At 39.7% G+C, this 17,711-nt stretch overlaps 1 protein-coding gene across 4 annotated transcripts in view; it reads left to right on the top strand.

The window, feature by feature from the left end:
* Window positions 1-17,711, top strand: part of LOC108501550 (collagen alpha-1(XV) chain-like) — a 126,214-nt gene that overhangs the window by 54,862 nt on the left and 53,641 nt on the right. For 3 of the 4 annotated variants that reach the window (XM_017823558.1, XM_017823587.1, XM_017823578.1), the window contains 6 exons: window positions 2,647-2,775; window positions 3,649-3,711; window positions 8,939-9,016; window positions 10,047-10,109; window positions 12,253-12,378; window positions 15,993-16,055. In XM_017823558.1, the coding sequence (XP_017679047.1) occupies window positions 2,647-2,775; window positions 3,649-3,711; window positions 8,939-9,016; window positions 10,047-10,109; window positions 12,253-12,378; window positions 15,993-16,055 (522 nt within the window). The remainder of the gene's footprint in view (window positions 1-2,646; window positions 2,776-3,648; window positions 3,712-8,938; window positions 9,017-10,046; window positions 10,110-12,252; window positions 12,379-15,992; window positions 16,056-17,711) is intronic. The other variant, XM_017823569.1, reaches the window with a different exon arrangement.

Raw genomic sequence — 17,711 nt, 5'->3', positions numbered from 1 at the left:
TGAGATACCGGACTTTGAAAGATAACATGCCTATTGCATTTGAAAGGTAATGTGTAACCTGAATTTTGTGGGATTGTGCAAATTAGAATTACATATGTCACTCATTTGGTTGGAACCCTGTGAGCTGGAGGGCTCAAGCTCCAGCTACTTGAATACTTGCATTACTTGTCAGCATATTTCAAAATAATCAGCTGGCAGTACATTTTTCATTAATTAACATTCTTAATCCAACAGCCACCACAGATTTTTCTAAGCAGAAGATATATAATGACCTTTCTTTCCTCTTGCCTTTGTGACTCCTATGCCAGAAATCCGTTCTTTGTATTGATTGAAAGTGTAGTCAGTTATGACAGTTTCTCTTTGCCAGAAAATGTGCAGCATCACGAATGGCAGAAATTTAGAATAAAAGATCCACATCGTGTGTGTTTAGTTAAGTGTTTAAGGTTGCTCCTTACAGGGTCTTCTGTATTTACTGTGATAAGTTATAACAAGTGGTGAAACATTAGGTCATGGGTGGTCCACTGGAGATGACAAACAAGAGGTTTTAATATTTGTTGGAGAACTTCCAAATACAATTCCTCTAACATTTTCATACCCGCATTCATATTTTTTAAAACAGCAATTTTAATGTCAGATGAACTATTATTTGTGCAATCTTTCTTTTTTTCCCCCCCCCAGTTTTGGGTCATTTTTCTTAAATAAAAATCCAGTCTTGGTTTAAGAAGTGTAACACATAAAGCTTAAATCTATTGTGACAAGGAGTTTTGCTACTTATTCATCTTTACAAGTTTTTTTCTTGACCTTATTTCAATTTCTACATGCTTTTCACTGCATAGATAACCAGGATGATTATATAATATGCTAATAAGCAATCTTTTAGAAAATATTAATAAAAAAAGTTGTTACTGCCATTCATCTCTCAATTTTTACTTGTGCCTAGTGATACTCCTTCCTCCAATGCTCCAATCTCTCTAGATCCCTGTTCAAGGCCTCTTGGCCTTTGGGGGAGTCAGCAGCACCTCCCAGGTTGGTATCATCTGCAAACCTAGTAATGATGCATTCAACTCCTGCAGCCAGGTCACTGATAAACGTATTGAACAGAATTGACCCTAGAGTCGATCCTGAGGAATGCCATTAGTGACAGGTCACCAGCCATATATAGACCCATTCGCTGCAACCCTTGAGCTCTGCCCTTCAGCCAGTTCTTTACCCAGTGCACCATAAACCCGCTCATCTCACACTTGGACAACTTGTCCCAAAGGATGCTGTGAAGGACAGTATCAGAAGCCTTACTAAAATCCAGAAAAATCACATCCATCTCTGACCCTTCATCCATTATGTGAGTGACCTCATCACAGAAAGGTATCAAATTAGTTAAACAGGACTTTGCCTTTGGGAACCCATGTTGAGTGTGCTTGATGATTGCAGTATTCTTTAAATGCCTTTTGATAGTACTCAGTATAATCTTCTTCTTAATTTTTCCAGGAACTAAGGTTAGACTAACAGATCTGTAGTTCCCTGCATCTTCCCTTGCATCCTTTTTGTAGACTGGAATATCTTCCAGTCAACAGGGACCTCCCCATACTCCCAAGACCTTTAGTAGATGATTGAGAGGGGTCCTACCATGACATCCACTAGCTCCTTCAGTACTGTTAACAATCTGTATCAACAATCCTGTTATCTTATTCAGGTTATGATCTTACCCACAGCTTAACTAAATAGATTCTCTTCTAACACTTTTTCAGATGGGAAAAAATGAGACGAGAGTAAAAAAAAAATTGCTGGGCTGGACTTTGGGACCTTTCCTTGTGACAAAACCCAGAAAGGTCTTTAAAAAATCAGCTAACAGTTCTTCTGTTAAAAACTGTCATCCTGCTAATTTTAAAATGCTTGGAATGCTACTATATTACATCTCTCCTAGTTTCATTAGCTGCTAATGGAACTCAAAATATTTCATCAGTGCTATAAAATATGAGTAAATCCTAGTGTTTATTTCAAAATACAGTAATGACTTAAATGTTCCATCCTGTACACTGGATTTTAATTTAAATATGAATTAGTGTCTGAGCTTCATTCCTGAAAGGTTTTATTTTATTCCTGGAATATTTTAAATTATTTCTTTTATTATTCTTACTTTCTCTTGACTAAATACTAATGCTTAGCAATATTTTGGTCTTGTTTGCTGTCCGTTTTTACTCTTTGCTATCAGTTTTCCTGTTTCATCTTCTGTCACATTTTTACCAAACTGGACATATAACCCTCTTTTGTCAGTTTTGTAGATCTTGGGGGAGTTGCCTGAAGCATTCCTAAACATGTCTATTTTAACTGTCACAGTTTTCTCCCAGACAGACTCAGTCTGGGAAAATAGCCTTTTTCAAACCTATTTTATTGATTTAGACTGTGCGGATTTATGCAGGTATAAAATTAGATCATGGTAACCAGCTCAGTGAGCAACTTATTTGTATGTGCATAAATGAGCTCTAATATGGATTATCTTTGCTGAATGGAATATACTGTTTGTACAGTGCCTATAAGGTTTGTGACTGCATTGAACAAGGCAAGGATTCTAAGAGGGAAGGGGGGGAAGAAAGAGGGAAAAATGGGAAAAGTAATGCAACATGTTTTTCATATATTTTATTTATTCAGGGCCAGAAAGGTCAGGAAGTAGAGGACGGGTCCACAGGATCTCTAGGAGGGTCAGGAGCAGAAGATTTGCAAAAAAAAGGTCAAGGACCTCCTGGACCTCCAAGGAAACTTGGACAACTTGATCAGCCTGTGAGTATTTTCTATCTGTTGAAAGAATGTATTTAAGAGAGGGCAATAGCCAGCCATCACACGTGTGCGAAGGGCTGTAACTGCACAGCCTTACACACTGACATCAGTTGTACTTCTACAAGATGGATTTTAGCCAGATGTATGTCCTCAGGAAGCATCCTAATTGGTAGAAACTGAATAGATTCACGTGGGTCAAGACAAAAAATGCTTTAGCAGCTGGTGGCAACAGGCTAAGGTTAATGGTATGATTTGGTGCACTCAGAGCAGCAGTTTGCAGTAGCGTATTACAAATACATCTTTCTATTCTCTGTTGACTATCACTTTTGTATGAAATTAGATTTCTTTCCAATGTCCAGTTCCTCATAGTTTGAAAGTTGTCAGGGAAGAGGCAGAATTCTAGCCCAGAATTTACCTGCTGTATGCATATTCAGGAACTTTGCAATATTTCGAGATTTTCTTACTTCTCAGATAAGTAAATCCCTGAGACAGAAAATTTGAAGAGGACTTCTCAGACAGCTGTCACTATTTATTTTAACAGAACATTACAGTTTTCAAAATATTTGTCATCAGTACTGTGGTGGTCCAGTTAGCACTCTGTGAAATCCAAATGCAGCCTGCCAAGTGTTTCCATCTGTATCCCCCAAACCCACAAAGTGGTTCCTCTGCCACTTTGTTGTGGGAAGTGCAGTAGTGGTGAGAGGCAGATTTTGTGCGCTGCCAGCTGCATAGAGGTTCAAGTCCCAAATCTCCTTCTACTGTGGAAACCAAAAGTTAGAAACGAGCACCCTTATATCCAGCCTCTGCTGAAAGTGTACAGCCTGTTTAACCTGCACAAAAGATAATGTCTAATTAAAAAAAGTTATTTTCTTTTAGGGTAAAAATAGACTTCAGGAATTGCCAGGACTGAAAGGAAAAGCAGGCCTAAAAGGTGAAAAGGTATGTATCCTCTTAATAAACAACAATCAGGTACCATTTATGCTTACAGATATGCTAATCTGTACATATTTGTATTGGTACGGTCTAGGAGATAGATGTGGAATCATGGGAAGAATTTAAACATTCTACTATTCATCCAGGAATGCATGGAGGTCACCATAACAGAATCATAAATATTTTTCAAGGATATGAATAAATTTCAGCTATAGAAAAAGTTGTGTTTTCACAGGAGAGCTAAGGAAGATATATTGAACACTTAATAAAGAAAAGTCAATTGTTATATATGACCGCTTTGGGCAACTTACTCCACTGGTTAAGTGATTTAGCTGAGGTAGTGTAATCAAATTACCCTTAGGAAATGATCATAATTGAAATAAGAGCTAAACCATCTGAAGTAACAACTTGTATCTCTTCTGAGATAAAGTGAGATATAATAGATTAATCTGTCATTAAAGTATATGTTGTACACAAAATTGGTATACAGACAGTTACTCCAAGTGCCAAATTAATAATCCCTTTCATCTGTTTACCAGAACAATACAGTCATTTTCCAACAGAGATGAATTATCTGCAGCACTTACCAGCCAACTCAGTGCTTCTAAGATAAATCGCACAATCAGCACTGAGAATAGTAATACACAGTTTCTAGGTTTTACTAATAATAACTATTCCATATGTAGTATTGGTAATTAATCACACGTATATCTTGGTATTCTCAAAGGCACATTATAGTTCAAATAGAAATATCCTGCAATAAAGGAGTTAACAGGGTCTTGAGTGATGACCAATGTATGTTAGAAATTAAGATCACAGTAGTTGCCCATTTTGGGCAACACTGTATCCAGAGACAACATCTCAGCCTTGACCATATTGGTCATCATAACTGGTCTACTCTGGCCTCAAATCGGGAGGCCTGGAGACGCACCATCTATAACGCTGCTGCTTCCTTTGAGAACGCACGCAGGATCACTCTCGAGGAGAAAAGACAACACAGAAAGAACCATGTCTTGCAGAATATACCATCTAAGGAGTCTTTCTGCTGTGCCTTTTGTAATCGGATATGTCTATCTTATATTGGCCTCATTAGCCACCAGCATGCTTGCAACAAATGTGGATAGAGCCTTCCTAAATCTTCGTTCGCGAAGCCTGGCCATGATGATGATGAGTATCCAGAGAACAGCATTGCTCTGTAGATTTGACAGTCAGACTAGTTTTGCCCCAGAAAGTACATGGACTCAAGAGCCTGTCAGCCCTTGCATGAGTGGGCTGCATGGCAGAGTGAAGCAATGGCTATTCTGCTTTTGGAGAGCCACCACTGGAACAGTGCATATGCACTATTATGCCTCCCCCTAGGCTTGATAACCTGTGGTACAGCAGCTTCTGAGAGGAAAGGTATCATCTTGCGTAGTCCCATTGGTGGCAGGAATTCATGCTTTCGTTTGAGCTGGCACTGTTCCTAGACATGTTGTGTCTGGAATATTGGTCAATGCTTCACAACATATCTACACACTTGTCAGCCTTTCCGTGACTTTTGATGAAGCCCTTGAGCAGTAGAATCTCTGGGTGTAGTCCAGAACTACAGGTGCCTGTAGTCCATTATTCTCTATTACTATTCACCCCATTTGGCTAATTCTCTACATTACTCTTTCCTGATACACCCGCATTGCAGATAGTGTCGTCCCTCTCTATGGACACTTGCAAGGAGCCTCTTTTCACTCTTCTGTGCTGTGGAACTACTATAATCCCTCTAGCAAAGGGTCAATTTCCCCTATAGTGTTTGCCAGTCACACTGTGGAAAAATAATGGCCTAAATGTCATTCAATAATTAGCTTCTTATGTTTCGGGCAAATCTGCTTTGATCCTTCTTGTGACCAGAGTAATTTCCAGGGTGCTCGGTACTGACATAAATAATTAATGTTAGGAAACTGTAAAATTAGTCAAACAGCTTTTAGTAGAAAAAAAAGCAAATGGGAAAGATGTCAAGATTATGGTTGTTTACATTTCTTCTATTTATAAGCTAAGTGAAAATTTGCAAATGCAGCTTTATTTTGCAGCTGCTACAACCGCAGCTGCTGTGAGGTGATCATTCTGATCATTCTGATCTTCAGCAACAAGTGCTACAGCTACGCTGCCAAATGAAACAGGGCAAGGAACTGACTGATTTGCTGATATTTGGGACTTGTGAGCATGGTCCCTGACAATGTTTTGGCCCATGTCAAATAGACCTCTCTCGGACAATGCCTCGAGGGTAACATTAGCTGTTAACTGTTCCCACTATGCTGCAAGATGAGGCTGCGCATAGGCTGGCTCTGTGCTCTCCCAGTGCCATCCAGTAGAGTTTTTACTTGGAAATACTCATGCTGATGGATTGCAATGCAGTTGTCATGTTATTTCATGAAAAGTGAACAAAAACCCCATACTCAAAATACTAGCTTTGAACATACACAGCTAAAAGGAGGCCCAGGGCCAGCTCAGTACTGTGAGCCCATCCAGTCTGTTCTACCTGACCTCAGGGCCAAAGACTGGTCCCCAGCCTTAGTTTATTGATTAGAATAGCCATCAGAAGGAGAGTATTTCACCAACAGGAGAAGCAGCTTAGCTCTGGAGAGCTAAAGCTATATTGGGAAGGAAAAAACTCCAGTAATCTCTTCCTGATTACTTTTATGACTATTTTAGTAAGGACATCTTAAGCTTAGATTTTCATTTTAAAATTTGGAATAATATTTTCAAGGGACACTTCAAAGAGACATTGTGAAAATAAGTTAACAAATGGGCACTAAAAATCCTAACAATAGGTTCAAAAGCACTAAGGAAAACTGACAGCTTCATATGCAGAGCTTTTTCTTGGCAATGCTTTCATCATCATCATCATCATCATCATCATGGCTAGGCTTCGCGAACGAAGATTTGGGGAGGGCTCTACCCACGTTTGTTACAAGCGCACTGGTGGCTAAAGAGAACAATACGAGATAGACGCGTCTGGTTGCAAAAGGCACAGCGGAAAGACTCCTTAGGTGGTATATTTTGCAAGACATGATTCTTTCTGCATTGTCTTTTCTCCTCAAGAGTGATCCTGCGTGCTTTCTCAAAGGCATCAGCAGCGTTATAGATGGTGTGTCTCCAGGCCTCCTGATTGGAGGCCAGAGTAGACCAGTTATGGTGATCAATATGGCCAAGGCTGAGATGTTGTTTCAGGGAGTCCTCGTATCTTCTCTTCGGGGCTCCTCTCATGTAGCAGCCGGTGGCAAGTTCACCAAAGAGCAAGATCTTAGGGAGGCAGTGGTCCTTCCTCCTGGAGACGTGCCCTGCCCATCACAGCTGAATTCTCAGCAACATGGCCTCAAAACTCGTAACTGCTGCCTGTTCTAGAACAGATGTATTGGTCACAAAATCTGACCAGTGGATGTTTAGGATTGTACGGAGGCAGCGTTGATGGAAGCATTCTAGGAGACGCAGGTGGTGGCGGTAGATGACCCATGGTTCAGATCCATATAAGAGAGTAGACAGTACAATGGCTCTGTAAACACTGATCTTGGTGCTTTTCTTCAGGTGTTTATTTTGCCAAACTCTTTTATGAAGCTTTCCGAAAGCACTATACGCCTTTGCTAACCTGTTGTCTATCTCTTCAAAAATCTTACCGTCCGAGGAGATGAGGCTGCCTAGCGAATTAAACTGTTGGACTGATTTGAGCTCTGAGGCAATGCTTTAAACAGACCCAATTCCTGCAGTAGAAAGCAAGACAACGAAGAAGACACTGATCTGATCCTCTTTTACATATGTGAATAATTTTTAAGTTATTAGTTGTTCAGAAAATCATTTCATTATCCCAATCAGTGTGATTTCCTAGGACTGGCTGTGTTCACAGGGGGAGCAAAGCTTAAAGAATTATCTGTGCACACACAAAAATTCAAACCAGTTATGCTCTTCAAAGAGAATCGGCATTTTTTTTCAGCATAATAATATTGAAATTTGAGGAAATTTCTGGTTCTTCTCACTGAAAATAGAAAACTGGGAATGAATGGGGTGCTAGATATCAGTGGAGAGTGGGCAGCTGGTTGTCACTTTTCCACTATGGTCCATGTTCTGCACAGAGATACATCCATGAGATGCTCCTTATGGAGGGAATGGCTGCGGTTAGGCTTCCAAAACAATGACTGTGATCCAAATGTGAGAGCTGTGGGTTTTTTGTCTTCCACACACAAAGTGGAAGAAATTGCATGAAAATAAACACCAAACACTGACAGAAGCTAATGTAATAATCACTGGAAAAGCAAAGTATATGTTAAAATTAATGAAGAGCATCTGTAAAATAACACAATGGCAGACAGTAAAAATAGCCCCAAATGAATTAAACACATTCTCTGTGGACATGACTGAAGTATCACTATAGGAACCATTTGACAAAGCCACAGGGAACAAAGAACTGAATGAATACATTTATCTAATTAATTCTCTAATTAATAAAGAGCAAGTGACCAAGAGGCAGGTAAAAGTCAGTGTTTCCTGCTGTGTAACTGAATATGTGAATTTAAAAACACAATTAAAATGCTCATAATCTCAGATAGTAAACTGGCAGGTTAGAGGGTAAAGGATAGATCAGTAGAGGCAGAACCTCACCTCTTTACTTCAGTGAAAAATACTGGACTTAGGCAGAAAAATTATTAAAATTCACAAACATCTTAAGCTGAAGCAGTTCAAACTAACCTCAGCAAAATGTCAGAGGTGATGTAAGAAAGCCAAAGTAGAAGAGATGGTACTAATTATAAAAGAAAATGACACATATCTGAACAGTGTGTTTCATTGTGTTGACACTAGATAAAGATCAATATATAGGAAAAAAATCATGATGTGGTGGTATTGGAAAAAGCATTACAGATCTGTGGTGTGACCACACATGTATTTATTTGTATCCTAAAAATGCAAGTTCCACAGTAAAACTTTATTCTGGCAAGATATATACACTGTCTAATGCTGTCAATGCTGCTTGTACGTTTGCAAATTCTTTGCAGAAGCTAAAAAAAGGAAGAGATCTTTCTTTCTTTGCCAATGCAAAGATCATGTTTCTTGAGAGCTTGTCTTAGAAATGAACAAAGTTCAACCCTGCTCATAGTATCTAAGCAGTTGCTTTTGTTGTTTCTTGTGACTGGAAATCCACACAGATTGTAGCTAATGCTTATAGTATTTATATGGTTAAATCCTTGCTGGTTTATCTTAATTCCCGTTTCAGGGTGATCCTGGTGAGGGATTGCCAGGACCCCCCGGACTACCAGGACCAGCAGGACCATCTGCTCCTTCCAGAGGATTAGTGAGTATTTGAGGATCTCTGTCAATGAGCTCAGCTTGCCACAGAGGAATCCAGAACTAAATAGGTTTTCACTGGGAAAGTAGCCTGACTACCATAGATAATGTTTTCTAAAACAGTCATGCAGAAGTGCTAATAAATGCCTGATTAAGGTGTGTGCATACTGTAAGCTACATAAACACCCAGCATTCTCTGACTTCAAGAGACTAGCAAGGCAGCAACAGATCCCTAGCACAAGGTGCTCCAATCCAACAGCTTTACGCAGTCAAAGGCCACTTGTATAAATGTAGCAGTGAACACCAGGTCCTGCACCACCTTAACTTTCTTGTTCTCTGTGATACCAAGTTTCAAGGCCTTTAATTCTGGAGTGAAGTGGAGGAAGTCTCAGTGCATCCTTAACTCCCAGACTCTTGAAACATTAGCTTTTGTACTACAATAACAGATTCAGGTAGTAGTTCTCTCTGTGCTTTGGTTTTTAGTTTGCAAAACATACACAGCTATGAAACTCATCAAGAACTAAACACTAAAGTGTTTTTTTAACAAAATACGTTAGAAAAAGCTTCAGTATATTAATTTTTCCTTATAAAATGCCTCTTTTGATTCCAGTTGTGAGAATCTTAGAATCTGGCTTTTTAACCAATAGGCACATTCTAGGAAACAGTGGTTATTTGTTAGGTATGTGTTTTGGGATATTTTTAATCTTGACAGGTATCTCTCTGAAGTTAAAATTTGTCTGAGATATTGCTTCATCTTCAGTTCATTTAGTCATATAGCATGTGTGTCCTGCAGGATGGTTGTCACTGTGCTCATAGAGCATCTGCAGGTAAATATAGTGCTCAGTGTCTGCAAAATAAGATGGTATGAAACACCAGAAATGTGACTGAAATGTGTTTGTTGTATTATAATTTATTTCACCAGCGGCAGATTGCTGCAAGGATATTGACTATAGCTGTATTTCCAGTAATTGTCAAGTGATATTTTCATTTGTCACCTTTAGAAGCAATATTTTAAAATTGAATTCTTCTTATTTCAGAATAGACTGGAACCCGAAGAATCAGGTTCTGGAGATAATGACAGAGACACTGAGATTTTGATTGTAAGTATATGTTGATATTTCTCATTAACATAGTAAAGAGTTTTATTTTACTCCTCCAGATCATAGAAGGTCAATTTCAAAATGTAAATTTTGTACATGCTTAATTTACAGCATCCAGAAAGGATTTGTAGGGTTTCATTTCAAGATCTGAAAAGGCCTTAATGTATGTGAGTGGGGAAGAAGTATGAGAAAGAAGGAGGAGGACAACAAAGAAATAACAAGAGGACTTTTAAAAATGAGAAAATGCTTTTAATCTGATTCTGAGAAGACAGTAAAGAGGACAGAGGTGGCAATCATAGATCCATAGAATCGTAGAAAGACTTGGACTGGATTGGGATATTAAATGTCATCTTGTTCCAACCCCTCTCCCATGGGCAGGGATACCTTCCACTAGACCAGGTTGCTAAAAACCCCATCCAACCTGGTCTTGAACACTGCCAGGGATCGGACATTCACAGCTTCTCTGGGCAACCTGTTCCAGTGCCTCACCCCCCTCACAGTAAAAAATTTCTTCCTAATATCTAATCTAAACATACTCTCTGTCAGTTTGAAGCCATCCCCGCCTTGTCCTATCAGTACATGCCCTTGTAAATAGTCCCTCTCCTGCTCTCTTGTAAGCCCCCTTTAGTCACTGGAAGATAATACTATCCTTTGCTTTTTTGAATTTGGAGTACCTGTTCTAAAAAAATGAGTGTGTCTGTATGAAAGGCTTTACAGTGCAGCTTCCTGACAAACTGAACATCAGTAATACTGCAGCTTTCTGAGTTCGTCGTGTTTCCAATGAAATCCAGAATGCTATAGCATACTGAGGCCTTTCCTTTGCAACACAGCTAGTGATATTTTTCATTCTCTCAGACTGGTTTCTGCCTCAAGACTTCTGTTTCTTTTTTTGCCTTTCTTGTTTTGCTCAAGGCTCTTCAGAACGCAATTGCCAAAAGCTGAAAGTTAGTTATCACGCCTGATTTAGGAGGTTCTTTAGATGCCCTATGTAGGTAATGAGACAGGTGAGCGCTTGGAAAGTTCTGTTAACTGTACTGAAAGTCCAAGATGACCCTCTTCCTAACAGAATCCCTTAGATGACCTTAAGTCAGAATTAAAGATTTTTTGACTTTCAGTGACATGGCCCAAAATTTCAACTTTACGTGTTTGCCTGCTAATGCAAGCAGCAACAAGGATAGAATTGCACGATGCAAACGCACTATTTCTCCTAAAATAACATTTCATTCATTTGATTCAATTTAATTACATCTGCTCATGTCTATGCAGGATAGATCTTCAGAGTAGAGGCCATTTTTACAGCACTAAGCCCTTGACCATGAGTAGAGATTCTTAGTGCTCCAAAAACATCATGGAGAAACCCTTTGAAATGGTAGTTGAGAAAAAACTAACCACTTCCCTCTGTACAGTGATCCCTTGGTTTCATTATGGTTAAGTCTCTTAACTTTCGATCGATCCTCAGGATATGTCTAAGGTCTTTACTGGGCTGCAGAGAGCTGATACAAATTTTTTTGGTTTTCAATTTCCTACTTGCTGATGCATGCCATGAAGTGACACAATTCAGAGAACAAGGGTGAGGGAGGTGCGGGAACAAGTTAAGTCAGCAGCACCTGCATTCAGTTAATTAGGATCAAAAAGGAGCGTTTTGACCTTGACTGGTGTTTTTGATAAAGAGAGTTCTGTGTTCTCAAAGAGAACACCACTTTATGGGCTTCATGCTCTGCATGTTTTTCCCGTGGCTGAATACAGTCAAATATGATGCGGAGGGAGGGTCAAAACACCAGTTTAGGATGATCCTGGGAATTTCCATTAACTAAAAGACAAACACTAGGTACTGTTTACAAGAGAATATGAATAAAAGGGGAATGCTGTAAAAGATCAGTGGACAAATCGCAAAATCAAATTCTGTGTGGTGTGCAGCCTCATTTCTTTCGGCACCCATATTTGCAATAGGAGATCAGTGTGACCCTACGAAAGGAGTGTATATGGGAAACTGAAATTGGTTCTTAATGAAGAAAAAGTGTGGTGGAAACCCAAACTGAGAGTTTTATGTACCTGAACATCATGTGTGAGCTTTTTCCTGTTCCGTGTATATACAAATGAACCTGGTTAGGGTAATTTCTAACAGTGCTGCTGATTTATCCAGGGTCTTCCTGGGCCACCAGGCCCTCCAGGACTGCCTGTTCTTCCAGGAAAGCCAGCACCTGATTCAGGTGTAGGACCTCCTGGGTCACCAGGGGAAGATGGAGCTTCTGGGGAACCAGGCCCTGAAGTGAGTACCCATACATGATGTTGTTTCTGTCCTGCAACACTAAGTTCTAAGGCTGACAGTCTATGTAATTCTTTAAAAAATTGCAGAATATTTTTAATTTAAGGGGTTGGATTTTATTCAAATTTTGCACAAAAAAAAAAGTCTTGTTATCCAAAGCACATTACTTCTCAGCAAGATGTACATTTGGCAGATGGATACTGGTAATCTGGACCAGAATAAGTAAAAAGTAAGAATCCTTTTACCAACACTGCATAAGCTGCAGGGAATTTGTAGAGTCAATTGAATTTTCCTCTTTCAGGAACTCCCTTTTCTTTAGCTAGGTAGAAGCACTTATTCCCGTGGACATGTGAAATATAGTTCTATTGTAAAAAAGTTGCTAAGATTTGAGTGTTACCTATTTGTTAATAAATCCTCAGTAAAGTGTTTTTTTCAGTGAAGAAAACCAATTTTTTAGCATTGATCAGCTCTGAGAATCCTCTCTGGAACTAATAGGTTAGCTCAGTTAGGTAGAGCATGGTGCTAATAATGCCAAGGTTACACATTTAATCCCTGGCTGTTCACTTAAGAGTTGGACCTGATGATCCTTGTGGGTCCCAACTCAGAATAATCTGTGATTCTGTATATTTAGTAATATGGTTCCCTTATTCCCTATCAACCATCTGCCAGTAGCAGTTGTACTCACACTACCTTCAAAGTAGGTCACCATTACTGTATCTGACAAGGTGTAATTAGCATATATTAAAGAAATGTGTTGGTGACAGATGTTAAAAAGGAGATCTCATTACATCTCAGCTGCCTTGGCATGGTTTTTTTTGAGGATAACTAAGTTGGGAGTTAATACAATATCTAAGAAGTGTTTGGCCATCAAGGTGGAAAACAGCATCCTTTGTGCAGAGAGAAATTAAGCACCTGAAAATCTTTAATATGGGATTCAAGAAGCACGTGCATAGGAAGCTGGTGAAATCCATTATTCTCTGCACCAACTGATGACATTCTAAATTAAAAAAATAGTCTGAAATGCTGACCAGATGTCATTAAACTGTTAAGCTCCCAACGGTTGTTTTTTTTTCCTTTTGAATCCAAGACAGATCTAATTGTATTGAGGATTACAACTGTAATTTTAAGAAAGTCCATTGACAAGTCTTGTAAAATAGTCAGTTACCCTAATGCTTTATTTGCTGCATTTGACAGTGCAGTATTAGATTAAAAGGTGCTGTATTAGATTAAAAGGTGCTCTATAATAGTGTCTTTGCAATTCAAAATATGCTTTCAACTTTCCTGACTATGGCTGTTTATATGTCTTTAGAAGATAAAGTAACTAGAATGGCCTAGGATATATTGCTAAAATTTACCATAAAATAATAATGTAAAAATGAATTCAAAGAAAATGGAGAAATATGTATTGACTAATCTTTTATTTTAAATATTAATGTAATCCCTCTTGTGTAATCTAGGATTTCACAGGCCATGGCATTAATTACTTGTAGCCACCCAATTCTCTGATGGAACAGAAATAATTGTTGTCCACTTCCAGGATAATTCCTGGGAGACATATCAATTGAAAAAGTAAAAGTTAAATGTTAAACAGACTACTGAAGTATGTTTTCAGAAGAATCAGACTAGGACAAGTCTTCAGGCTGCTGAAGGAAAACTCCAGCTATTAACAGTACAGACCCACCTATTCCCACAATTTCAGATGACCTAAGAAGCTGTCATCCTGCTCTACAAAGATATGCATACATTTGCACAGTCTCTGGGTAAATGAAGTGAAATCTATTCCCAGTAGAAATTTTTGGATGGGAATCCTCATTTAGTAACACGTTGAAATATTTTTGTTATTAAGGGTCTTCGGCTGTGAATTCTAATTTCAGAAGACTAGCCAATTACTTGAAGTTGCAGACAGGCTTAAGTCCTTGCTAAATCAAGGACTTTGTGATGTAACATCTCTTCTCTTAAGAAACATGCCTTGGAAATGTTTGAGCTTCACATTGCATCTGATACTGATGTGATATTGACCTGATTACACATTTTCTAAATGCTACATGAAGTTAAATTGCCTCATGGCATTGTATAAGGATAGTTTCTATCGTAATTTTTTCATTTGAGGTAGCTCACAAATGCATTAATATACTCTGATGAGAATAACAAATCTCCCAGTGTTGCCTGCTGGCTAAAAAGAGAAACTATCCCAAAGCTCTAGAGGTAATAAGCAATTTTAGCACAACGAAATTTAAAATTCCTGAGCAGCATAGGGGAAGTAGCCAGTAAACTTTAGAACAATTATTGTTGTTAGACCAACCTCTCTTCTAATCTTCTTCTGTTTATGTAATTATGCCAAAATACAATATGAAAATGTTTGAAACATACTGAAAATATTTCTGATCTTTTTAATATTAAAAGTAATCTATTAGTTACTCTGTGACATACAGTGAATCCAAAGGGCAAAAGCAGGGAAATGTGAACCTTTGTGATGATTCTGAAAACATCAGAGGAGAACAATGTTTTCTGTCTGCTTCTGCAACCATTTACATCCTTCCCAAAAACAAATGAATAAATAAATGTATAAAAGATCCCCAGAGGCCCGAATACACACCTGTAAAATATAGGCCATGCAAAATAGCATGTAACTGTTACCTTTCTTGCATGTGTAGTTACTGTGGGCTGGACATCAATACCTGTACTGATTGATTCATTGACCTTACGAAGACAGTTTTTCCCAGCCTGCCTACTCACTCAAAAGCATGCTAAGTCATGGATACAGCACAGGAGATTGGGTGGAGAATTTAATATACATTTTTCAAGGCAAAATTAAAGTGGGGTGTCATGAACAATCTGAGCACCATCAGCCAAAGCAAAGTGGCAGCACCTTTTTTTCTGCAGGAAGAATTCTTAGGAGTACTTTTCTTAAAAGTATAGGAATGCACCTGCAGGCTCAGCAACCTAGGGACACTTGATAAAGTGAGTCTTAATAAACCAAGCACTCCCCTGCATGGAGAGGTGAGACCCTGCCTCATTGTTCCCGTGCTGGGGTATCACTAGAGTTGTGTGAATCAAGACCTCTGTCACCCTACTGGCTTCTCTGTTTGAAGTGACAACACAGAAGCCTCCTGTTTGACACCATGCCCTCTGTATCACAACTGCTTTTAATGATTCTTTGATTACCTGGCCACATTCGGATTTTGTCAATATCAAGGTTTTCGCAACTGGGTCTCATCTAGCACTGAGATTGCCAAAAGTGTGGATAACTGAGATGCCTGGGGATTTCAACCTCATTGCATCTTTTGTAGTGTTGTCAAAACCTTCTTGAATAGCACCATTATTTTGCATGCTAACGTTATATCCACATCATGCTGGGTTTTATTTTTGTTTACTATTTTATGATTGTTTGATATAATTTTCTATTAAAATGAATCTAAATACTGTTTTGATGCAAAGCCAAAATCTCAAAAGAGAAGAAATAAAAGTGTTAAAACTTAATGGTGCAAGGTACTACCTGGTGCTACACGTTAGTCTTTGATAATGCTGTATCATCAGTTGGTCCAAAATACTTAAATACATGTGCTAGAAACTGGGCTCTCGAATGGCACCTGCCTTAGATTCACTATCATCCACAGGGTCCTCAAGGTCCTCCTGGTCGTGATGGAGTGGTTGGCCCACCAGGGTGGAAGGGAGAAAAGGTAAGTTAAATGTCTGTCTTGCTCCTACTTCAGTGGAAAATCTTTGTCAATTCTAGGCTGCAAAAATCATAAATAGTTGTCCCTGCAACACATTAGCAGCTGATTTCAATATTTTTTATTAGAATCCAGTGGCTAATGGCTTATTAGAACACATCTCAACAGGCATTTTCAAAAATCCAGAATTTCCTATTGGATACTGTCTCATTTTCTGCAGCATGCAATATTCAAAATGCAATACAAACTACTCTGTTGTGATTTGCACTAAAAAGCCCTTCATGACTGGGCTCAGACAGGTGAGTCTGTAGGGGGAAAAAGAGAACTCCAGCTAATCCAGCCTGGCACAGACTGACAGCACATTATGTGACAGGTGAGGAGAGTCTGAAGGAGCTCAAACCATTTAATGTGGCAAACAGGAGACAAAGGAATGGTTGACTTTGGCTGGACACCAGGGACCCACCAAAGCCACTCTATGACTTCCCTGCCCAGATGGACAGAGAGAATGTGATGAAAGGCTCATGTGTTGAGATTAGGACAGGGAGATCAACCAGAAATTAATGTCACAGGCAAAACAGACTCAGTGTGGGGAAATTAATCTAATGTATTGCCAATCAAAAGATCAGAATCAGATAACGGAAATAAAACCATATCTTAAAAACATCTTCCCTCAACCTCTCTCTTCTTCCCAGCTTTAACTTCACTCCCAATCTCTCTACCTCCTCCACCCCAGCCAGTGGAGGGGGATGGGGAATGGGGATTGCGGTCAGTTCATCACATGTTGGCTCTGTCACTGCTTCCTCCTCAGGAGGGAGGACTCCTTACAGTCTTCCCCTGATCTAGGATGGTGTCCCTCCCATGAGAGACAGTCCTCCACAAACTTCTCTAACAGGATTCCTTCCCACAGGCCACAGTTCTTCATGAACTGCTCCAGCACAGGTCCCTTCCACTCACAGTCCTTCAGGAACAGACTGCTCCAGCATGGGTCCCACATGGCATCACAGGTCCTGACAGGAGTCTGCTTCCAGTGTGGGCTTCCCTTCCTTCCTGAAGGGGGTCATAGCCCCCTTCAGGCACATCCACCTGCTTCAGTGTAGGGCTCCTCCACAGGCTGCCGGTGGATCTCTGCTCCACTGTGGACCTCCATGGGCTGCAGGGGCACAGCCTGTCTCACCATTGTCTTCACCATGGGCTTCAGGGGAATCTCTGTTCCAACCCCTGGAGCACCTCCTCCCCCTCCTTCTGCACTGATCTTCATGTCTGCAGGGCTGTTCCTCTTGCGTATTCTCACTCCTCTCTAATCTGGCTGCATTTGCTCCTGTGCAGTAATTCTTTTCCCTCTTTAACTCTGTTATTCCAGAAGTACTTCCACCATCACTGATTGGCTCAGCCTTGGCCGCTGATTGGTCTGTCCTAGAGCTGGTTGGCGTTGGCTCTGTCAGACATAGGGAACGCTTCTGGCAGCTTCTCACAGAAGCCATGCCTGTAGCCTGCCCATTACCAAGATTTTACCATGCAAACCCAGTATGGAAGGCTACAAAGTTTGCATTTTAAGTACTGAATCGATATTTTTCACCCCACTTCAAGAAGGATGTGGAGAAAACAGAGACAAAGACTACAGGACAATTTCATCCTCTAGTGAGCTTCTACAAGACACTTTAT

Source organism: Lepidothrix coronata, unplaced genomic scaffold (assembly GCF_001604755.1).
Source record: "Lepidothrix coronata isolate B3197 unplaced genomic scaffold, Lepidothrix_coronata-1.0 Scaffold3, whole genome shotgun sequence".
Taxonomy (NCBI): Eukaryota; Metazoa; Chordata; class Aves; order Passeriformes; family Pipridae; genus Lepidothrix; species Lepidothrix coronata.
This window is presented reverse-complemented; position numbering and strand designations above follow the sequence as displayed.